This window comes from Scophthalmus maximus, chromosome 13 (genome assembly GCF_022379125.1).
Source record: "Scophthalmus maximus strain ysfricsl-2021 chromosome 13, ASM2237912v1, whole genome shotgun sequence".
In the NCBI taxonomy this organism is placed as follows: domain Eukaryota; kingdom Metazoa; phylum Chordata; class Actinopteri; order Pleuronectiformes; family Scophthalmidae; genus Scophthalmus; species Scophthalmus maximus.
In genome coordinates this window covers 19,168,162-19,192,021 of record NC_061527.1, presented here as the reverse complement: position 1 = coordinate 19,192,021, position 23,860 = coordinate 19,168,162, and the positions used below count along the sequence as shown (strand labels likewise).

General features: G+C 43.2%; 1 protein-coding gene across 19 annotated transcripts in view; it reads right to left on the bottom strand.

Moving 5' to 3' along the window:
- The window catches only part of fryl (furry homolog, like), a 60,152-nt gene that overhangs the window by 13,731 nt on the left and 22,561 nt on the right, over positions 1-23,860 (bottom strand). For 12 of the 19 annotated variants that reach the window (XM_035646801.2, XM_035646800.2, XM_035646805.2 and 9 more), the window contains 48 exons: positions 22,507-22,715; positions 21,929-21,982; positions 20,725-20,864; positions 20,517-20,613; positions 19,908-19,987; positions 19,482-19,562; positions 19,215-19,383; positions 18,169-18,261; positions 17,958-18,056; positions 17,592-17,693; positions 15,507-15,551; positions 13,521-13,624; positions 13,278-13,386; positions 13,105-13,191; positions 12,840-13,011; positions 12,603-12,735; positions 12,398-12,505; positions 12,041-12,278; positions 11,758-11,934; positions 11,567-11,653; positions 11,202-11,470; positions 10,714-10,915; positions 10,382-10,506; positions 10,214-10,271; positions 10,022-10,113; positions 9,759-9,931; positions 9,501-9,661; positions 9,311-9,421; positions 8,168-8,322; positions 7,976-8,075; positions 7,691-7,859; positions 7,241-7,509; positions 7,008-7,148; positions 6,738-6,906; positions 6,541-6,625; positions 5,470-5,582; positions 5,243-5,393; positions 5,049-5,152; positions 4,767-4,949; positions 4,224-4,425; positions 3,714-3,844; positions 3,421-3,608; positions 2,901-2,995; positions 2,218-2,813; positions 1,747-2,015; positions 1,517-1,657; positions 658-858; positions 384-545 (listed from right to left, as the gene is read on the bottom strand). In XM_035646801.2, coding sequence (XP_035502694.1) covers positions 384-545; positions 658-858; positions 1,517-1,657; positions 1,747-2,015; positions 2,218-2,813; positions 2,901-2,995; positions 3,421-3,608; positions 3,714-3,844; positions 4,224-4,425; positions 4,767-4,949; positions 5,049-5,152; positions 5,243-5,393; positions 5,470-5,582; positions 6,541-6,625; positions 6,738-6,906; positions 7,008-7,148; positions 7,241-7,509; positions 7,691-7,859; positions 7,976-8,075; positions 8,168-8,322; positions 9,311-9,421; positions 9,501-9,661; positions 9,759-9,931; positions 10,022-10,113; positions 10,214-10,271; positions 10,382-10,506; positions 10,714-10,915; positions 11,202-11,470; positions 11,567-11,653; positions 11,758-11,934; positions 12,041-12,278; positions 12,398-12,505; positions 12,603-12,735; positions 12,840-13,011; positions 13,105-13,191; positions 13,278-13,386; positions 13,521-13,624; positions 15,507-15,551; positions 17,592-17,693; positions 17,958-18,056; positions 18,169-18,261; positions 19,215-19,383; positions 19,482-19,562; positions 19,908-19,987; positions 20,517-20,613; positions 20,725-20,864; positions 21,929-21,982; positions 22,507-22,626 — 7,110 coding nt within the window. In that variant the 5' untranslated portion in view covers positions 22,627-22,715. The remainder of the gene's footprint in view (positions 1-383; positions 546-657; positions 859-1,516; positions 1,658-1,746; positions 2,016-2,217; positions 2,814-2,900; positions 2,996-3,420; positions 3,609-3,713; positions 3,845-4,223; positions 4,426-4,766; positions 4,950-5,048; positions 5,153-5,242; positions 5,394-5,469; positions 5,583-6,540; positions 6,626-6,737; positions 6,907-7,007; positions 7,149-7,240; positions 7,510-7,690; positions 7,860-7,975; positions 8,076-8,167; positions 8,323-9,310; positions 9,422-9,500; positions 9,662-9,758; positions 9,932-10,021; positions 10,114-10,213; positions 10,272-10,381; positions 10,507-10,713; positions 10,916-11,201; positions 11,471-11,566; positions 11,654-11,757; positions 11,935-12,040; positions 12,279-12,397; positions 12,506-12,602; positions 12,736-12,839; positions 13,012-13,104; positions 13,192-13,277; positions 13,387-13,520; positions 13,625-15,506; positions 15,552-17,591; positions 17,694-17,957; positions 18,057-18,168; positions 18,262-19,214; positions 19,384-19,481; positions 19,563-19,907; positions 19,988-20,516; positions 20,614-20,724; positions 20,865-21,928; positions 21,983-22,506; positions 22,716-23,860) is intronic. The other 7 variants (XM_035646793.2, XM_035646811.2, XM_035646799.2 and 4 more) reach the window with 3 other exon arrangements.

The window sequence follows — 23,860 nt, the reverse complement described above, 5'->3', positions numbered from 1 at the left end:
TTGTTGTGTTTATGGCTATTGTATAGTTCACTTGTTAAACAAGTGAAAAAAAAGACGCAAAAACTTACATTGATATCCCCGTTACATTGGGAATATAGATACACAATGTGCTATTCTGACAATGTAGTATTATTAAAATCAGCTCCAGATAGTGTGGCAAAAATAAAAAAATTGTTTGCGCTTTTTGTTCAAATTTGTCCGGATTCCATCTCTGTTTGAGATCGGTCAAGTTAAGAGGATTAGTTTAGCTGGTTGTTTTTGGTCCATGCATAAAGACGGGTCAGAGCTGAATCTGGTGAAGCTTCACCTTGAGCGATTGCTGCCTCCTACCTTCAGGTTTGAGTTAGTACAGTGTTGCGCCTTGTGCCTGTTTGAGCAGATACCTGGGAGAGTTGAGGTCTTTTCCAGCTTACTGGCACCAGACCATTGGAGTTGGAGCCGGACGATGTGGAGGAGGTACTCCTAGTCACAGCAATCACCTGCGGTTTTCCATTTCGGCCTGCTGGGGTACGCTGATCGCCATATTTATGCCCTATGATTGGCGTCTATAAAATCAAATGACACCAGTTGGCAATAAAACACCACAAAGAATTTCCATAAAGTGAAAACATTAAGACCATTGTGCTGAAAGATGCTAGAGTGAGAGCAGACAATGACCTCTGAGATGTCAAAGTGGAAGTCTAGAGTCTTGCCAGGCAGCTCCTTGGAAGAGTTGTTGAATATGCGCGTGAAGGCAATTTCTGGAGAGCCGCAAGATTCTGTGCTGTAGGAGCGCTGCACGTCGTCGGGGACAACGAGGCTGGCTGAGCGAGACACCACCAACTTCAGAATGTTTTGGGCTTCCTTCCAATGCGGGCTCTGTAAAAACACAAATGCAGCAATAATGATGTAATTGTGAGATATCAGGCTGTGTAGGTGTTTCTTTAGAATGTGTGAATGTCAAAGGGCATATCAGCCCTCAGAAAGCCAAATCATTCCCTACCCACAGCAGTTATTTGTATTTTGTGCCGTTTTCTACGATGTATGGCCTCCATACATATCAGGGGATCTTAAAAGGCCTCCAAACAAATACAACTCACAGTATGCACGCGATGAAATACTGTACACGCACAAATACAATGCCATCCATACAAGGCAACACTGGCAGTAAGCCAGTGCAGAATTGGCCTAAGGCAATAATAACAATGGTGTAACAGCTGTCAGAGACAGTTGAGAGTGAGAAGCATATAGTGCCCTGGTTCAGGGCTGGTAAAAGGCTTCCATAAAGAGCTGTGGCTGCATCAAAGACCCTATAAGAGATGTAATTCTTTCTTAGCCTCAAATGTGATACTATTTATAGAGCAGATCGTCCCAGTAAACACATACTTCAGCCTATGTGAAAACACACTGCAAACTGCACCCAAGAGCATATACACTGTGTAAGAGCAAAACCACAGCAGGGACCCAGAGTTCAGTTCTATCAATGTAGCCAATTCATCAGAAAAACATGTGTACTAATAAGTAAGTGAAGGCTCACCTGAACATATTTGCCAATGATTTTCATGATCTCCAGGTTGAACTGTTTGACGGGTGCTGCTGACAGGTCAATGTGACTCAGCAGGCTGTAGATGATCTGCAGCAAGGATTGCTGCATGCTGGGAAGGCCCTTTTCCAGCAACTGAGAGACAGAGACGGACACTTGTTTACTGGTTGTACTTCACCATATGTGAGCAAAGAGCAAAAATGCTCAATCCTTATAACACGTACCTCCGCCAAGTAAGTGACCAGGTTCAAGGTTATCTCGGCGAAGGCATCGTGGAGGTAGCGACACACCACGTTGATCCAGTTGGTGCAGTCACGAGAATAGCTGTGTGTGCTGTATAGGCTCATCATGTGGGCCAAGTTGGACAGAGTGGCTGACTTCTCCTCTGCACACACCTTGGCTATTTTATCCGCCGTCTCCTTACAGAAAGGAGTCGGGCTGTCAAAGTGCTGGATCAGGTGCGGTAGGAGGCACAGGATGTTCAAAGGAAAACCTGCGGACATGTCGAGGGACATCAAGAGTCACATCATTTGAAAAGTAAGTACTGAATAAAATAGTGAGAACAAAGAAAGTTGGTAGAAGGTTTGTCATACAGAGTCAAATAATTTTTTTTTTAGCTATCAATGTTTTTCATTCATATTTAAAATACATAAACCAGTATTAAATCCGCAGTGAGCATGTTCCTTCACACTTACCTGCCACTTGTGAAGGGTCTACCAGCGTGTGTCTGGAGACGCTGATGAGTTTGCTGAGAAGGTGGATGGTGAGCTCCTGAGTGGAAGCGGAGGTGAAGCCCTTGAGGAAGAGCTGAAGCAGACCAGGGAAGCTGTACCACTTCAACTTGGCCTGGACCTTCTCCAGACGTTCCCTGCTGTCTGCGCGATCCAGAGGCAGCTGGCCCAGCAGCTTGTTCAGCAGCCGCAGGGCGAGCAGGTACTCAAACTCGTAGTCGGACTCGAGCAATGACGCAGCGATCCAGAACACGGTGGCCATCAGGTTAGAAGGGTCCACGGGGGGGATGGCGTCCCCCCCTGGACCCCCTCCCCCACCCAGTGCCGATAAGCTCCGCGTGCGCGCCAGGTTGCCGTGGCTACCACCAAGCCGGTCGGCTATGTCTAGGGTGTTACTCCTGCGCCTGTCGCCTTTCCGCTCAGCCATCAGGCTGGCCCGGAGGGAGTTGCTGCGTGTGTGGACATAATGGAACAGGCCGCCAGTGTTCAGGTTCAGCTGGCCTGTGCTTTTTCTGTTCGCAGCAAACTTGGGCCCGAACAAGTGATCGCGGGGAGAGGTTCTGTATAAAAAACAACAAAAAGAAAGAAAAATCAAGCCGAGTCAAACACAGTGAAATGATAGTGAGGTTATGAGGAGAAGGACTTACTGTGCTATGGCAGTGAGGAGGTCATAGTTTTTGACTGTATCTGCCAGTGTGTCAATGCCTGACTCCAGAGTCAGGAGTAGTTCAATGACAAAGCCCTAAAGAGAAGAGACAAAAAAAAATATCTATAAATCTATCTGTGATCTATGTACCAGACACTGTTGCACGTTCAGTGTGAAACGTATCAGACTGGATGAGGGGAATGTTACTGACAACAACTGGGTTTAAAGCAGGTACAATTTAAATTGTAAAGACTTTTGTTACAATGTTGGTAAAAAAAATATACATTTTACCAGATTGTAATATTATTAGATTATCAAATCAAAGAGCGCTTTCAAATAACAAGTCAGATGACAAAGTGATAATATACATTTTTAAAATACAAAACAGTGACAGTTATAGCGGAAATTAACAAGTAACCAACATCTGTAAATGTTAGAATCATTCGGTATCTAAGTACATTGACCACTAGTGTTTAATGTTACATATTAAAGAACTGCAGAGCAGGACCATGAAGCCTGACCTGAGCCTCCTCTCCTGGGTCGCCTACTGTCTCTACCAGTCGAGACAGAATGTCAGACAGCGTCGCCGGAGTCAGAGGTTGTTTGAGTGCCCTGAAAATCTGGAATGAGCGCCCAGCATAGTGGCGAGACGGACAAGACAGAGCTGTTTGTAGAGCTACTTCACTCAGCAAGGGCTCGAGCTGGAAACCTGAAGGGTCACACATGCACATATGGGAATATAATTGACCTTTCCAAAATATACGCGGTGATGCAGACTGAAGTGTATAATGTCAGGAAACAAGCGGGTACGAACCAACCAGACCTGACTGGGAATTTTTGAAGACAGTCACGACGTGTCGGACGAAAACACTGAGCTGGTCAGCGCTCTTGATGTTGGGGTTCTTGGGCGATACATCCTCATGGTTCCAAAGTGGGCCCCTCTTCCTAAAAGGCAAGAGCAAACACTCGTCAGGCCATGCGACCTGTTACAGCTACAGAATCACACCACACCTCAAAGCATTTTATGTTATTTAAACCAGGCAAAATAAGTCAATGACACCAACCCCAAAACCAAACCCATGCAAAGTAAAAATACCCAGTCCTCTCAAACACTGCTGGAAGCATGAAAGCAAATGCAGTAATTGAACAGAATGAGTAACGTGGTTCATCTTAATGGTTAATACTGATACATGTTGGATAAAACATCAGACTAAGTTAGTTAGTTACAAGAAGTAGCAGTCTTACAAGTTGTAACTAGCTTAAATGCAAACATTTTTTTATTTTTCTAGGAAATGCTCTTTTTAATGAAACAGAGTCTTCTGACCTTGATGTGATGAACTCAATGAGCGCTTTGGCCTTCTCGTCCTGTTCAGCAGTGACATCCACCTCACTGAGGAGTGAGGGGGAGAGGTGGGGCAGAGCAGCACCCCCCGCCCCGAGACTTATACTGGAGGATGTGGAGCTGGAGCTGAGGCCGGAGTCCGTCATAGGTGATGGCTGACAGTCTGGCAATAACTCTTGCACTCCTGTATAAACAGTTGGAAGACACATTGAGCTGCATGACGCGCTTTGGAGGCATCTCTCTCAATTGAGTGTCCAATTATGAAGCTGTTTTTTATTTTAGTACAGGTTTATATTTCAATATGATAAATATTAAGTTGTAACATTCAGTGCCTCTGTGGGACTTGATTATTGCTTCCACACAGCGATCTGCTTCGGCAACACAACAAATCAGTATGTGCAACATTTCTGTTACTTGCCCAACAGCTGGTGAAGAATCAGCTCAAATTCCTTCAGATAAACAACACTTCTCTGGGTCTATATTGTCTTTTTCTCTTCCGATTCTAAGCTCCTCAGCAAAACTTACCTGTGAGGTTCAACTCTGGAGCCGCTGGCTTCACAGTCAGGACCCTTGGGTCGTTGTAGTCTCTGTTGCGTAAGAGCACCATAGCCACAGACTGAACGTTGCTATTTGCTCCCTGGACCACGAGCAAGTGGAGCAGTAGACGTTTGCAGTGCTCGTAGACCTCTGGGTGCTGGTGATCAAACCCTGGAAGAAGACGCACCAGACAAAGAGCCGTAATGAAGTATGACTTGAACTCAGTCCTACACCACAAACTGATTTTAAAACATTTAGGAAGCAACTAACCTATAAAAATTGCATGTAACAAGAGGTGCAGGTAGGCACTCCACTCCACTTTGACCCCATGGTCCACAATGAGGTCTGTCAGCAGAATGACGGCAATGTTACATCTAAAAAAAAGGAAATAAAAACAAGGGTTGACTTAGGCGAAGAAAACTGAAATATAATAAAGAGGGATTTCAAAGTGGTGTTTGTTGTACCTGTGGAGGGGAACAGCAGGGGCATTGGTCTCTGGCAAATAGTCCACCAACGGAGACCAGCAGCCTCCTGTCGGAGGGAAAGGAAGAGGCTCTGGCCTGTTGTGATCCATCACTTTCAAACGCCAGTTAGCATAAAGTGGCATGGAGTCACCTGGAGAAGGGACAAGATTATCAGAGACGCACTGCGACTGTGTTAAGTGGGAGGGGTGCAAAGAGATTGTTCTTACTCTTCTCTTCCTCGTAGGAGCCTCCTGAGCTGCTGCTGTAACGAGATTCCAGACGGTGGTGCTGGCGGTTCAGGTTACTGTTCAGACCGCTGTAGATGTCCAGGTGGGCGTAACTGCGAAACGGACACGCTCGATTGAAAAGGACAGTGCCAGCAGTGAGGTTTGTTGCCCTTGGCCAACAACTTTTAACTTGTCCACTGCATCAGCAAATACTTTCAATTAAAAAAAGGATCTCACCTCATAGCTATCAGTCTCTCTAAGATGTTTCTAAAATAAACCTGAGAAACTAAATTGTTTATCTGAATTAATTCTAAATCAAATAAAAATTCAATCGGGCATTCTAAGTTCAACTGTCTCCACAAAAGAAATAACAACACACATACAAAAAGATTTTAGACTGAACATAACATATTGTTGGGTACATAAAGATACTTATTAGTACTAGTCAATGATTACTTAAATAAGTGGACTGTTTGCAGAGTGTGCACTCAGGGCTGGATCTTAATGCCAGGGAAAAAAAGGTCAGCGAGGGTGTAAAATTAATTTTGGAACAAATATGGGACAATGGTTGATTTCTTTTTTTAATAAATAAAATACATCCCTGATACCAGTGAAAAAAGATAAAAGAGAAACTGAACATTTTGTTTAATGCAAACTGTTCTTTCTAAACCTCTTTGACAACACACACACACACAAACGTCACAGCCGATGTTGACCGTCAACATTGATAATACCGCCCTGTTGCAGTGGTATACTATTATTTTCAAATCAAGAAATTGCACAGCAGAGCCAGACAATCTAATCTGAGCATCTAGTCATTTGTATGTTTTATTCATCATAAACTTCACTTTGAATGATTTTAACTCGAAATTTTAATGTCGAAAAACAAAGACCTAATATCTGGGATGGTCCACATAATTTCGGGATGGCTTATATTGGATTTTAGGATGGAACTGGGAGGATGGAGGAATTCTTCTGTAGCTGTAGCAGACCCCACAGAGACCAGTCTACTCCCATTACTTCCCATCTTATACAAACAACATTAGAATAGTGCTGTAGTTTATCTGGTACCTGTCCTCCATGTTAGAGTCTTTGATCTTGCTGTCATGATGACCATCATTTCCTGGCACCATGGTATTGCTGCTGGAAGTTGTTCCTGAGAAAGCAGACATAAAACATTGACTATCACATGGTGACAAAACATTAGTTAGGATTGGCAACAATCCTAATCTGTGAACTTGAACCGTGTATTTCTAGTAATCATTAACCTGAGGTGACTGAGGGGATCTTGTAACTGGAGGTGATGCGGTAGTAGGGGGGGTTGTCCATGTGAGTAACAGCTGAGCTAACAGGATCAGTCAGCTCAAGCTCACACATCAACTCCTCCAGCAGCTGCATAGTCTTGTCCCTGCCTAAGTAAACCACCACTCGTTTCACCTGCAGACACACGTGTAACACAGTCAAAAACAATACGTGGCAGACGCTGCACATGAAGATATGACCGATACGCAGCACGGTGTCAATGTGCTGTGGCTTACATAGGGCAAGAGGCTGGGGTCACTGTTAACTCCTGACATACTGATGAGGAAGTGCAGAATGATTTTGAGGTTCTTTGGCCAGCTGTCTGCTAATGTGGTCCACACGTTCTCGATCTCTGACCATGCAAACTCGTCCCCATACTGTAAAAACAAAGCCATTTTATGATCAATCCATCAACATTCACGACGCCATCTTACCCATGTTAAGTACGAATATGACTGTGATGTCTCACTTTAGCTGTCATGAACATGAGGTTGTTAAGGACCATGGTTGTTGCGCGAGGGGAGCCCCAGCCCTCTCCGTGGAGCCAGCGCCTGCTGTTGACCATAATGGTGTCCCGCTCGTGTGCATCCTCGTCATCCTCCACACTGCCGCACTCCTCTGCTCGCCTTGCAGTAGGTTTGAATTCAACCAGCTCCACGTTGTTCATCCAAGGCAGGAGGTAATGCAACATGACTTGCCGTCCACCAGGATGTGCTGTCTGAATGCGCTGGCTCACCTCTGCAGTGGGGACAGAAGGAAGGCATTTGGTAACTGAAGCTGATCCCAAGACTCAAACACACAAAGGGCAGGCCCCTGCTTTCACAGGCTAATGAAGCTGTGGCCTTCAAGTTAGTGGAACAACTCCACTCAGTACAGCAACTTTCTGATCAAACTATAGCTGTGTTGGAATAAAGCAAACCTGAGAAGATGGGCAGAGTGAGCTCTGGGTAGGTCCGTGCCAGCTCCTCAGACAGCTGGTAGTAAGACACAGAGTACAGGTGGGGCAGCGGTGAGGGAGGAGTCAAGATGCCATCGGTTCGCTGGATCTCCAATTTGTGGGCATAGCGGAAGAGCTTGGGTTCCAAGATCTATTAATTTCAGATAAACAATTGAAAAAAAAATTGAATAAACAATTCAAGCGAATATAGCAGTGATATACAGAGTAGAAGCATAAAAGCAAATTGTATGTGACAGATGTTCTGACCTGTAACAGTTGCATGGCCACTTCATAGATGTCCCTGGAAGAATCCGCTGCCTTGAACAGAATCAGGTTCAGCAGCACCACAGTGTCAAATTGGTAATCCCTGAGAGAAGATATAAAATACATCCAGATGGCCCCAATGAGACCAGAAAATCCACAAAAATAAGTTAAATTTGGCACCGGAATGTGTAGTACCTGTTGTGAAAGACATTTGCGATGGCCCTAAAGCAGCCCGCCGCCACACGACGGGAGCCAGTGTAACAGCGATCCACAGCCCAAAACATGAGGTTGCTCTGGTCAGGGTTCAGCTCCAACAGCAGCATCACAGCCTCACAACCCAGCTGGTGAACCTGGACGAGACCACAAAGCAACTGTTAGAGCCTTGGGTTCACGTCTTCTAACAGTCAGCACACATCCTTGTTACATTTTAGCCATGGATCTCTCAAAATATCTAATATTATACAGAGTAAACACTAGTGGAAACATAAAAGTAACTTAATAAAGGATTACTAATATGGAATATGCAACAAAAAAAACATTTTGCTGACCTTTGCTGTGGATCAGCCCATGACGTATCTTAAACTTAGTGTGTAGAAAACCGAAAAAGTGGGATATCTTGAGAAGAGCTGTGATTTACCCTCTAATTATGTTTGGATTAAGAGATAATTTTAATCTTAACTACTCTCTTTTGGTGCTGACATCTTGCAGTACATCTTGACCACCACTGGGTAGTGCTACTGTCATGGTTTATGAACCTGCGATGTATAACTGACCTCAGAAAGTCTCACAGTTCAGTCAGACTGAACATGAATGTAAATACTTAGTCTGGTTGCATCACTAAATGCTATAACAGTAAAATTGTGTTCTTGTGTTGATTGCCGATATTAAATTCATCCACTGAGATTTACTGGTATGCTATAAGTCATTACCTTTTTTTTTAACAGTTTATCATGCTTTCATTACAGTAGACATTTTTTCGATTAATAATAATTGGCAATGATTCCAAATATTATGAAACAAAAAATGCATTTGAGGCCTGATATTTTACAATTTAACCATAAACAACTATTTATAAAAGAAAACACAAATACACCTACATTAACATAACTTGAACTAACAAAAATGTATGCATGTAAAATGTCAACAAATGCACATATTTTCTACCTGTTTATTCTGTAACATAAAAGTTTTCATATCGGTACATATGAGCAAACAAACGCCGATACTTATATGTCCGTGAATGGCTCATGTCAGCTGATTTATATCGGCAAACCAATAAATCAGTCAGCCTATAAACACACACAGTTTTACGTGCTCACATGGTAACATGTCACTTACTTTCTTGTCCTGAGAATCCAGGATGTTGTCCAGCCACTTGTAGAGGTAGCCATCGGAGGAGAGGCCGACATTGTCAGCTACAGGTCCACAACACAACACTGCAGACATGGCCTGGAACATTTCAAAGGTTAGTTAGTTATCAGTGAGTATGGATGTTAAAGTGTCTATCTTCTAACGGGTTTGTGTGTACCTTTAGTGCACAGTACTGATGGCGGTTGATCTGCATATTTCTGTCACTGTAGCGGTCCAGGGGTGTGAACATGATGCTGAAGGGCCCAGCCCAGTGACTGAACAGCATGAACAGACTGTGTCTGAGCGACTGCTGGGGAAAGATGGTCCTCCTCTGGTGCACTGAACACAGCAAGTAACAAAGTGATACATGAGACAACAGCATTAGACAGAGATGCAAATAAGAATCTGTTTAGGGATTTTAAGAGATATGCAGTACCTGGAACATTCTGTATGATATTAGCCACGAGTGCACTGAAGTGACAGCGAATGTCCTTCAGTGTATCAGAGTCCTTGTCATTTTCAGCCTCGAGCAGCTGCCTGGTCAGATCAACATACTCCAGCAGGGTACTGTTCAGTGAGTGGCTCTCTCCATCTAACCCTCCGCTGGCTCTTTAAAATGAAAAGTGAAGTAAAAAGATATTTTAAAAAGTGCATATTAATCCCTTATCATACTGTACAGATTAGTCGTGGATTACTTACATCTGACTGATGACACCAGCATCGGCCAGTAACTCAAATATCCGGACCAGCTGGACCCTGAGGATGTCACGACGCCTGCGCCGCTTCATGTTCTGCAGTTAAGAGAGCAGCATTGTAACTCCGTAAATTGCATTTCCCTAATTACACAACTGTGACAGAAACGTTTCAAAATTGTTGATGATCAGCACTTACTTCAGGTCTTCTTTCCAGAGCTTCTTTTATGATGGGATTTAGCTCCTCTAGCAACTCTCTGGAGAATATGAACGTTAGATGTAAATGAATAAAAAAAAAAAGGTGCTATATTAACAAGGTACACCAAAATATATATGTTGTATATGGATCATGTCGAGTGTTGTTTACCTGAAGGCCACGGGGTTGGTCCGGCCAAGCCCCAACACAAGAGACTCTGTGATGTCCATGCTCTCAGAGCGCATCATTGGAACAATGTGTTTGAAGAGGGAGGAGGGGGACGGAGTGCCAACAATCTATTGACAGACACAGAAAGAGCAATGTTATGGCTGAAATATAAATACAAAAATAAAAACATAAAAATAAAGTCCCCTGTTCAATGTTAGTTGCTACTAACTGGACTTAAACTAGTCCTGGACTTTATTGCCTTATGTTTACCTAATTTTCTGCACAACTTCCAAACTTCTGAACCATAAACTGTCGTCTGTGCAGTTGCTCCTGACCTTTGAATCATAACTGTAGCCGCTGTCCGGCGTGGACGCCAGCGTCTCAGGCGGGGAGCAGCGGACGGAGCCAGAGGTGGAGGATGAGGAACACATGGAGGAGGAGGCGGAGCTACAGCAGAGGATCAGGTAGTTCCTCCAAAGACCAATGTAGGAGTCGCTGCTGTTCAGGCTGTTCACTTTCTTGGCATTGATGGGGCTACTGCAGGTGGTCATATAAGAAAGGTCAGAGATTAATAACATATCATCAGAAGTGTCAAATAACACTGTATTCTGGTCCCAGAGAAAAAAAGGTTCTGGCTGCCTTATCAGTATTTGTTATTAAAAGTCTTCAGTTCACAATTAAAGAATATGTTGTCATCAAAAAGACATTATCACCTGACTGTCTCAGAGCGACTGTTTACAACAAAAAACACCCACAATGACAGAAGCGCAGACAGAATTAAAAAGATATAAAAACAGACACAGACAGGCTTTACAAAACTTACTTGATGTCAACTTGGGGGGAAAGTAACTGCAGACGAGTGTAGGCAAACATCCAGGCATAGTTGAGGGCGGTTGGGCAATGCTTGGGAAGGTGCTCCTGCCGCAGGTAGCTGGATAAGCTGATGACCCAGGGGTCCAGGCCCTGAGTAACGTGGGCAAACACCCAGATGTGCGATGGGCTCACCACATCAAACTGGTGGCTGATGGGGGATGAGCTCCATTCTGCTAGCGTCTGAAGATCAATCCCACTGGGACAATACAGCAGGTTGGTCTACAGAGAAAAACAGAGAGGAGGAGACGAGTTGAGTCTGAAGAGTATTTGTGCAGGGTTTTTCTCGATTCTGAAAATAAAAAGGGGGATTTCTACCTGGTCAGCTCCAGTGAGATGAATGAAACTCTCCAAAACTGATGCACTCAATCTATCCATTACGTCAATGGCCAACTCTTCGTCGCCCTGAGAGGTTTAGAAAGATAGAACAATTTTCAGAGAACAGAGTACACGCAATACAAACTCTCAGCAGACTCATGCAGATTAGACTGCATTGTAGGTCTTATTACCTTTCCAATGCCCAGTGCAGTGTGCAGTGCACGGACCTCCTTGAGGATGTTAACAGCCAGCCTGCGCGTAGCAGGGCGGCAGCTACAAAGCACCACCAGAGCTAAACCTTCCACCACATGCAGCACACCTAATGGAGGGACACGTTCCAGGGACAGCGAATGACCACTGCTGGAGCCCTGTTCCAAGAAAACATGTCATTAAAAATAATTTACTCACCAAACACACTCTATGCAAAATATCACAAGGAATTAAATTAATACAGCCAAAGCTTCCTTGACCAACCTGTACGTCGTGACTCTTATTGCTGCTCTGGACCGCCTGCCTCCATTGGCTGATGAGCTGCAGCAGCATCTTGACAGCATTGTCCAACAGCGTGGGGTGGACGTCGGTCACCTCTCGGACAATGAAGTAGACAAAGCCGGAGAGGACGTCCTCACGCCACTCTGGGAAATCCACCATCAGGGCCTGAAGAGTGGTAAAGGCGAGACCCCGCAGCTCCTCGTCCATGTGGATGGTCAGCCTGGAGGAGGTGAGGGTGTCAACGGGGACAAAGACATTAGAGGACAAGTGAAGGGGGACCAAAGCTACAGTATGTCGCGTAGTGATGTGTCTGCATTAAGACTAAAGAGGGTGAATTACTTGGCTAGAAGATCTATTAGATCTTGTCTGCTCATGCCATCTGGTATCAGTCTTGGGATGGCGGCCACACACGTACGGAACAGGTCAATCTTTGGCTTCCTCTCTCCCCTGAAGCATAAACAATGAGATGCCATCATAGGTCAGACACACACAGATCAACTGTAAGGATCAGGGTACAGGTATGCGTGTATGTACAGTTACATACGTGATCATGTCCTCTGGCTCCTTGTTGGACATCTGTACATTGGTCATGCTCATGGAGCGTCCCACCTCCTTGTCCAGGTGACGCAGGATGTTATCTAAGGCCTTTCTGACTTGTGGGTAGTACAGTGACATGCCTGAAAACACCCAGAGTGCCATTACACACGACACAAACGGTATCATAACTGTTCTTGAAATGCCCCTTCTTGACAAAGTGAAGTTTTCGAGAATTAAAACCTACCTATGACCTTGGCTTCTTCATCAGTGAGGGTGGTGTTGAGGAAGATCTTTTTGACACGTAAGGTGTTGCCAGAAGGCATGATGATTCCCGTTGTGGGCATCGGAGGCTCCCCGTCTTTCTGCTGTAGGCTATCAGCGATCACCAAGAAGGCTCGCAAACCGATATTCATCCTCTGGTCGGGCAAACAGAGGTGGGAGAATGAGAGGAGAGATTCCACCAACATTCCAGTAACAAACATCACACACAAGCCTCATCTGTACTTTACCTCTGGATTGATGGTAAAGGTTTTGTGAGACTTGCCCACACACAGGAGGTCATAGATAATTTCCTTCATAGCAAAGTCCAGTCTTTCCTGTGGCAACGACCAAACAGACCAGTTACTACACTGTATACATTTAGTTATAGCTCTGAAATCAATGAATCACGCTTTAAGCCTACCTGAGCTATGAACTGGATGATCTTGACAAAGATGTTGAGGGGCGTGTCCCTCGGCACCACGCTGCGGGAACCTTTGGGAAAAAGTGCTGAAACGATGCTTAATAGGCGACTAGGAGGAGAAAGAAAGAAAAAAGGGAATTTAATATAGTAAGTATATCGAGCCATTTAAAAAATAATAATATTTGGGTTTGATATTGTATGTGCGTGTATGTGTGTGTATGCATGTACGGCCCTGGAACTGACCTCTGTGTGACAGTGTTACTCTCACACTTGATCCTGATGATATAGACCCATAGCAGTCTGTAGAGCGACTCCAGCGCGACACGGGACATTTTGGGGTCTTTGTTCTGTGAATGTAAGAGGAATCATATGACCCACACAATTTAATTACGACAATTTAATTACCCACCTGATCAGACTGTTTGCTGTGTGGAGAAACTCAAGTCACACATATCAAAGCCACGCGACAATGTGTACAAACAAACGACACCATCGTTTTACAGTCTGCGTGAGTGTCATCTAATGAGTCACTGGGCGTTGGGCATCTGAGGGTAGACAGTCCACGTGGTCTTTTGATCGCAAAACTTCAAGCTCAAAGTATTTGCAAGACATTCATCAGTGAAATAAAATACTATTTAGTGAGTATGAAGAAATAATGTTGAGTGTGGAAACAGTGGTTCTCAACCTGAGGGAGTCGGAAGATCTCTGTGTTGCATAAGAGCCATACTGTGAGCAATAATGCACAGAGCATGTGATGTCATCATGGTGCAAGGATTTCCGTAGGTCAGCTTAACCCTAATTGCCTGCTGGAGTTTTCCGTTTCAACCAAACTGCACTTAGCACGTGGCGCAAAACACTGATTATCCACATCGTGATGGAGAACAATTTTACGTAAAACGACAAAATGTAAAATGGTTCTGTCAAAGTGGTACCTTCACTCCGAAGACACAGCTACAGGACAGAGATCATGGTGGCCTGGCCCTAACCCCCAGATTATCACAGATACCTCTCACAGGGTTGGCACAGTGGAAAAGCTAATGAGTACAACATGCTAGGGCTTGATCTCAGCATGCTATACCATAAAAGGACCAGGTGGCAGATGCATTATGTCAGAGGCAGACATCTTGAAACCTGGTCCTGGATGAATAAAGGACAGCAAGAAAACATTCATGTGAATTGGATGAGCTTTGCATTTTAAGATAAAGTGCTGCACTGGACTGCAAACCACAGACTCGCAATTCCTTTTTTTTATCACTGCAACAATGTTTAATTTTCCATCTACAAATAAACAAATCAGTTACACTGAACACACGACCACTGTGCACAAACAAATGCAGTCTTTCAACGAGGGCTGCTCGAGTTCAGATTTTTGAATTATTGTGATGTATGGCTTGGTAAAAAATTTTTTTTTAAAAGACAAGGTAAACAAATTTTCGCTGGAGACTGACAAGAAATGTGTCGTGAACACAAAGGACTTCTGTCACACGACATATAACAACTTCATAAATACTGTATTCTGCCACAAAAGAGCACAGTGTAGCATGGCTGCTGCCAGCCTGTTGCCGTATTAGCAGCTTGCACAGAAAAACTGAATGCAGCGCTTCCAGGCCACACGACGACAAGCACCAGATTCCAAAAAAGTAAATAATTCTAGTCTGTCTGGTAAAAAAAGGAGGGATGCACAATATTGACATTTGTAATCCATATTTCTCTAATAGTTACTTTTATTGCATGACTAAAGCCTTTGGACATGGAATCCCTAACACCCAAAGGGTCATGTAGTTCATGCACTTTGTAATTACAGCTGAATCTTCCTAATACCAAATATGCTTGATATTAACATAACTTCAGTATATTTCAGTATATAATAATCAGTCCTGATTAAAATTGGAAACATATAATCAAGTTTTTGTTGTCCAAGCTGACATAAATCGTGCATCCCTATTAAACACAGACATTGATCGACACTAATATCTGACAAAAGTCAGCACCAATGCTAATGAACACAAACCAGCTCAACAAAAAAAAGCCAACGGCTACATCACAAGCTACAAGTGGTTCAAGTGAACGTTCACTACTTTCACTGATAACGCTTCACTGTCATGACAGAGACCAACTCATTACCCCTGTAGCCACACAGGCTGAACTTCACTGGCCTACGTCCTGGTGAGGACCTGGAGCCTTAACGACAGGGAGCACCAGGCAGGTCACCGACACCAGATAACTCACCTGCAGCGTCTCAATCTGCTTTCGGATGCTGTTGTTAGACGGCATCTGGAGCGAGTCGATGTGAGAAAAAGATCAAATGACAGGAGACAAAGAATGCGGGGGTTTGGGGGAGGGACACATGCAAGTTAGAGGCAAAAACAAAACATGACCTAAACAAATATGACAAGAGCAGTGAAGTGTCTTTACTGGTTGTCAGTGTGACAGTGCATACAGCTACACTATTTTACTGAAATGAAACACAATGGACTGTTGGACATGCCACCTGGAGATTCATTGGTAGCATGAAAGTAATAATAAGTAACAGTCCATTTGTATTTGATTTTGATTTTAGATTTTAGATTTTACAAATGAGAGTGATCAAATCAAGTTAAAAGTGAAAAAGCAAAGCGGAATAAGGTGTGCTGTGGTCTGGAAATCAATGGAGCAGAGAACACACATGAATAGAGGAGTGGAGACAAGAGGAACACAGAGGGAATGAGGAAACGCATATTTAAAGATGTGGATGGAGGGAAAAAAAGGCTCCGCTAAATTTGCTGTTTGACGCACAGAGCTGACGACAAGCAACGCCCAATCCTGCAGTTCATTCAAATCCATGTCTAGCACAACCAAAATGCAAACTGTTTTATTTTAACCCTGTGGAGATGATACTTTTAAGTAGAGCTGCACAAATTATGACATCAATTATAGTTGTTTGTTTGTAGGATAATGTTTTCACCTTTAAGCAGGTTTCAGATAAGACAGGGAGTGGTATACTTTCTGGCCATTTGTCCCTTTTTCCTACTTCAGTTTATGTTTAACTCAAAAACGGTAAAAGTGAATAAAGGATCATGCAAATGTATCATTTGAAAAGAATGAATTAATCTTATAAACTTATATAAAATAAAACTATTTACGATCAAAAACGTTAAACCTATTGTGAGTAATTATCTTATTGTGAAGCCCTAATCTAAACAAAAAGCCTTAGTTACAAATGTTTTAAGTATTTCATTAGCCCGTACATTTGGAATTTTGAAAAGTAGCCACAGGGTTAAAAACTCATTGGACACTAAACCTCTGACGTCATCGCTACACCGGAGCCAACACACAAATCTGTAAAACCATCCCCATCCAAGGATCAGCGTCACCCCCTCAGGAAACCGACTGATTGCAATGTTCATGATAAGTGAATCTAAAACAATTACAAGGGTGAGAGGGAAAGCTGGAATGAGATCACTGAGAAGACAGACGACCATTCGTAACATATCGGAAATCACAAAGATGCAAAATGGAAATATGTCCACCACAAGATCATACAATCCCCCACGAAGGGTAATCAATGTAGGATGGAAAAGACGGTCATTGAGTCGGTCAGAGATTCAGTCAATCAGCCTACGGAGCTGAATCTGCCCCGTGGTGGTTCAGGGAGGAGAAGGAAAGGAGGTTTGATCTGTTTTTAATTGGTTTACAAGGAGTCGTTGACGGACCTGAATTAAAACAGCACTTGAGATGACATAGTATGAAAGGTGCAGTGCATTAGATGTGCATATGTTCAAGGATGAGTTTAAAGATGGTTAATTTCTGTGAAATTTGTTGTGGTTTCACTAATGAATGTTAGTGACACCTAATCCATTCTGAACATATTTTTTTTTTTAACAAAGGCTCTATTCTTTTATTAATAAATCAAGTGCTATTCCTGTCCAGATCTGGAAGTTGATAATGGAGGGGAAAGAACATTGTGATCTTTAGACAGAACCACAGAGCACACCCTTCACAACTTATACAATCATTAGTCAACCATAGAGTATCACATACTTATTATTTGTTTGTGTTTATAGTGGTGTATGTGGTGGCTTCACATTGTAATGAATTTCAAGTAAAACGAGTGAAAATATGAGCTTCAATTTAACTAATGTCCCTTTGTCACATAGAAGACCTAAAAATTTCATTTTGGGTTTCATAACATGACTCATATGACTTGTGTGGTTTTAAGTGAATTAGGCATTACCAGGCTAATTATGGAGCCCTTAAAATACTTTCAATCCGAACAATGCAGTCACTGTGCTTCTCTAAAGTGGACTGGGCGTAAAAGGCTCGGGCTGACGGTACCTTCAGGTGCGAGAGGCAGTTCTGGAGGAAGATGTGCCAGTTGTTGAGGAAGAACTGCTTCTGGCTCACACACATCAGACACGTCACCAGGGGATACAGAGCCTGGGGAGGAAAACAAGTGTCGCTATCAGAAGAACAAAGGGTTGAAGAGTTTGCCCATCTAGTCCGTTTAGGAATTGGTCTGTAAACGTAACTTACAGGGAGGTTGAGTTTGTATTGACAGTCAAACATTTGTGGATGATAACAATGACAGACTTAGTGAGACAATGCCAATAAAGATGTTGACAAAATACAGAAAGGGTGAAAAAATAAAGCAGGCAATTAAACTTAGAGTAAATAGTGATGAAGAAATGTTGGAATTGTTACCAAAGAGTGCTTCTTTCTGGAACTAAGTTCAAATGTCGTCTGGTACAGCATCTCCACAAAGTTCTTCAGGCACGGAACATTCACTTCATTTTTCACCGCCTGAGGATTATTAACACGTCTTTACAAGGGATCTCCAATTTTTTTTTAAACACTGTGGAATGCATCAATGTTGAGACCAAAACAGTGGATATTGTTTTTAAATGTCACTCACAGCTGCGACAGGGATGAGGATCTCGACAAAAAGGCCTGCCAAAGCGTGTTTTATGTCCTTATCCTTGACCTCCAGGAAATACTGAGCACACTCCTACGGGGGAAAACACACACAGAAGGCGCACATGTAAAGAAGAACAGACAAAGTATACACACGTAAACATTGAAAAAAAAAACTAGCAGGTGATGGTTCAGTTTGAAGTGAACAAAGAGTAATACGACAATAACGCTGCTGACCCCGACCCATGTTTAGGTTTTAAACTCTGAATTGCTTCTATTTGAGAGATGCAGTAAAGAATGTTATGCCTTGCACACTTTTTTTCATCAGCCAACTTTGTGTACAAGACAACAACTTCACTATAATGAAATGTGCATAAAATATATCAATTAATCTGTGATGGATGTGTTTATTGAATGTGGTATTTTAACACTAATGTAGAAGCTAAATCTGCTGCTCACATGACAAGAGAAGAACCACCACAGCATCAAGTTATTGTTATTTTTCCCCTCAAAGCCTGAACCAATGAGGTATGGAAACATTGTTTTTATCACACAATTTACTTTTTGAAAGAGACAAAAGTTAAGGGATTTTGTTTCTGAGAGATCAATACAAAATGTAAGTATCCTCTACTGCCCAGGCTCTAAAAGACGTTTATGTGGGCAGAAGCCATGATATGTGCTGAAACTGAGTGCCGGACTTAAACCACAGCATGTTCCATTAACACATTAAGAAATCAAAGTCCTGTTAAGAGAGGACGGCCAGTGTGTTGCTGCAGAGAGATTGATGAAAAGGCTACCGTCCCATTCACGGCTCTTGGCAAAGCCCGACTATCACATACACTCACTTCTTGGCAAGCGTCACCTCTGACCGTTACTCATCGAGCTTTTTATGAGCCAGTGCTATGGACAGAGCTGCTGAGTCTGAACAAAGGGGCAGGAGTGAAAAAGAAATGTCTGGTGCAATTAAGCAAATAATCATATCAGCCACCGTTACTGTTCCTACCCCTCTGGCAAATAATGTGTAGATAAATGATGGAGGTAATTTACCTGCATGAACTGAAAAGACGCCTCAAAATCTTCCACAGGATACATTTTCACCCGGAAGAACTTCATACCCATGATGAGACTGATGATGCTCTGGACTACGTAGGGACTCTGCTCTTTTTGCCTGAGCTCCTTCAGTTCTGTGATGAACTTTTTGCGCACTGCCTGAAACCTGAGCACACACACACATACAAAGATAAATACATTAGCTGAAAATGTGATCAGTTGTAAACATGGTTCCAGGTAAGAGGCAGAATTCAGCTTGCTCACTTTGACTGTGTAAGGATTCCGATGACCTCCGCATACAGGTCGGCGATGATGTGCACGTTGCCAGTGTTGGGGCCACAGTACCTGTACATTGATGGGGCAGATGTCTTAAACAAATCTTTTATGTTGAACAACTTGTGCTACATCACCGATGATGCATCCAAGCAACTATGCACACAGAAACATCTTACTTTAGGTTGCCTCAAGTTGCTCAACAACAGACAGTTGCTGTTTAAATGTTATTTCAGATACAGTGCAAACATGCAGTTTGTAAAGTGACAATGACTTGAGGTTCGATGAAATCAAACAGACATAAACGAATGACGTACTCTCTGCTGTCAAGCCAAATCCATCATATTTCATCAGCACTTTTTTTTACAAAGCATAAATCCTCTGCATGAGTGGTCTGGAGTGTTTGTGCTCACTTACCCCTCTTTGTGTTTAAAGTGCTTGAAGGCCAGGTTTAGAACTTCATGTACTAAAACATCTGGCACTGGGTGAAGAGGAATCTGTGACGTAAACAGGGGAATCATTAGTCTTATTAGAGGCATTGATGGTCTTCATTCTTCTCTCTTTGCTCCCATTCATTACCCTCCCTGCAGGAGCGAAGCCAAGGACAACTTAGCTACGGTCTCCAGGGACCGACTCGGTTCTGAATGCTGCTTGGTTCTGGACATTTTTAATTTAGATACACTCTCAGTCGGGAGTTGGTATAGAGCCATTTGTTTATTTATGTAACTAAAAAAACATCACTGCAGTTCATTTCCGTGCCACAGACGACGGAATCAATCTAGTCAGACATTAAAAAATACAATAATCTCTCTTATCAGTGACAAATGCTTAGTTTGAATGCTTAGCTGTAAGTTTCCAAAGGTTTTTGCCTGTCCAGACAACAACGCAGCCCAGGAGTTTTCAAACTTAAAACGTTTGAACTAAAATAAAGCTGGTGCATTTACCCTTCAACATATAAACATTTAGTTTTCACATTATCCAAATGGTCAAACTGGAAAATATTTGTGTGCGTGTCCGGTAGCTCACCTGTTTGAGAACTTCCACTGAAACTAAACAGAAAATGAAATCAATGGCTAAGTCCCTCCGTTCCAGAAGGTAATCTTTATCCCGGTGCTGTTCATCGCTACGGAGCAGGAGAAGAAAAAACAAAAAAAAAGTTAGTCTTATAATTGGAACACACGAGGAAAAAAAACAACTTAGCCCCTGAACGGATAAATGACGATGAGCATCTCACCCTTTGGACTTTGTACTAGAGCGAGGCCTGTACTCATAGGACTCGTCTTCAGTGCCGCTCTGCCGCCGGTACCAGTCAAACAGTGTGCGCAGTAGGGAGGGCAAACAGTGTTCTGCTATGGAGCTCATAGAGCTTATTAACTGGAAAACAAGAACATGTAAACATCAGATTCACTCATTATTACAGGTACACTTAATATTCTGCATTTGGTAGGTGCAAATTTAATACCTGTCAAATATGCACTAACAGGGTGGCATACAGGGGGGAGTATAGACCAGAAGTATTTTCAACTAGTGAGTGGCATAGTGTAGCCATTGATTACAATTTGAATACACTATTGAGCAGCTTCACACCACACGCACACAGTTCTGTGGTTTTCATTTGTAGGACAACAGAAATAACGGGCCGCCATCCGTACATCTCACTGGCTTTTTGGTTGCATCAGCGATGATGTGCCCCTGCGTCCACGTTAACAAGTCCAACAGTTAGAGATGATCTGAAATAGGCTTATGATGCTGTACAGTAACAGCTACACTGTTATATGAAAGCAGTTAATCGTTTGACAAGTAAAAAACTGAATTCAGGACTTCAGCCATTCTGTGAATAGTTTTTAGACAAAATGTGAGATGAAGTGGTCAGTGGTCAGTGTGTGTGTGTGTGTGTGTGTGTGTGTGTGTGTGTGTGTGTGTGTGTGTGTGTGTGTCTGTGTAAGGGCCAGCGCAGCGTAATGAAGGAGGTGGATGATGGATGCAAGGTAGGAGAGTTATGCAACTGCTCCCCCTGCCCTTATGGCACCAGGCAGATACACTCCAGCACCCAACGCTGATTTACTGCCGAGGATGACACAGCGATTCTGCGCTCTGCGCTCTGCGCTCGCTATACCCATTTTCTCTCCCTCACTCACAATGGGGGACAGCTGGATCTATAGCACCATATCCTCATTGGCTTTGTGTTGTGCTGAACAAAGCATTCTGCAGCAGGCAGGCCCATTGTATAGAGTTCTGCAGCAGCCACCGATGAGGGACAGACGGGCCATTGAGTGGGGGATTGATTGGGTAGAGCAGGGGATTCAAATAACTGCATGCACATACAGAGGTGGGAGAGAGAGAGTGCTTCATGGTCCTGGAAAATGATGGGTGTTACATCCACAGACCGACATGGGATACAGATTTCACCCTCTGGTCATTTCTGTGGCTGGACTGACCTGGTCAAATTGTGCATCTTCCCCTCTCTGGAGGGATCGGGACAGGGGTTTCTCCTGTAAGACAGAAAGAGAAGAAGAAAAAGTGTGTTACTAACCAAGCAAGACGTACTGGTGGCCCCTTATTGCATAATAGCAGATTGCTGAAAGACAAGCGGCAGGCCAGATGATGAGTGAGCAAGGGAGAAAGAAGAACACAGAAGTTTTACGGTGGTGCTAAAGTTGAATGAGAGAAAGGTTAAAAACTTCTGTAAGCACTGTCAGGGGACCCTAATGTAAAGGAAAAGAACTGCTGCATAAAAAAGAACCAATTTAGGAAAAGGGCAGTCAAAGGACAAACAAAATAGTCTGTTAATAATTAACAATTCTATCATTCATGGAACTCATGGACGTAAAGATAATGTGCCAGTTTCCTCACTCATCTTTCAGTTTTTTTCCCTGAAGTGGCTAAAGGCAGTTAGTTGCAAAAGAGAAGAGCCTGTCTCAGCATTGGTGCCGCATCACGTGTCGTGTCGAGGATTGAATTTCATTTCCTGTGTTGCTCGACACCAGCAGTCACGCCCTTTCCACAGTGGACTCACCAGCGGTTCAGCCATCACCATCTCGATCTTCTTCTCAGCCAGCACAGCAAACTCTGCAAATAGACTCTTGATGACAAACTCCCCGGGCTTGAGCTCGGGGTCGATCGTGATGCTCGACATGGCAGCGACGTTGTGTTTCTCCCACAAGAGGGGAGCCACGGAGGAGGGGGCACGGCGTCTACTCACGCTGCTGCTGACAGGCGCAGAGGCTGCGGAGAGGCCAAAGGGTGGAGGTTAGGAAATAATACGGAGGGAGTCAAAAGCAGCAGGGTCAGACTAAGAACAACACTGACATGTCACTCGCTCGTTCTAATCTAAACAGGGCCACAGATATTTCCTTAAGAGGCAAATTGACTCAATGGATGAGGGAGATCAAGAACAAGACATTCCAGCACCGACGACAGCTGAACCACATTTCAAACTGATTCCAACTTTGTCGTTACTAACACAGTCTTTAGTAATGACATTGTAACTCCTATAAGAACTCCAATCAAAATCTTAATATTTGTGTTTATTTCTAAATGTAGAATATGTAGATCTTATAATACACACTACTAGCTCCACTGCATCAGTTGGCTGATTTTTATTAGCCGATGATGGCCCGTCACACACATTAGAACCTGCGTATGTGATGTCCGAAATGCACAGGATGTTGGTTTTTATTACAGAACATAATGCAGAAAAAGATGCTTTTTTAAGATTAAGTTTCTAAATAATTTCCATTTGCAGTTCCCTGCCAACAAATAGGTGAATCATATCATCTCCACTACAAAGGGGACAACTAACAACCTGCCTACACTACATATGCATTTCATATCATCCAATAAAATTATATCAGACTTTTTTCCCTCTGTAAAATCTGAATCAGCCCCAAAACCTTTAAAGGATGTTGTTGTTTTGTCGACATTTTGTCAACCAGACTTGGTTCTATACTTAGCATATTTTAATCATACAAAACGCTTCATCTGACGGTTATAAACATTCTACCTTTGTCAAAAAACAGAATTTTCCCTGCACGTCTGCTGCTCACTGGCATTCACTGCACAGGGCACGAGTGTTTCTGTGACAACCAGGAAGAAACAGAACAAGGCCTTTCCTGGGAGGGAACGAGGTAAAGGGTCAGTGTACTGTTGGCGGTCGTCTTGTCTGCAATAGAGCCATTGTGGACGAGACCACAAGCTTACCACTGCTGACCGTTCTCTGCATGTTGTATGTTTAAGCAATGTACAATACGCACTGATGCTTTTACACAAATGAAGTTCCTAACAGATAAATAAAGTTACATGACTTTGAACTGAATTGTCACAGCAGTGGAATACATTGCAAGAGCATTAATGAATGTTATGAAACAATG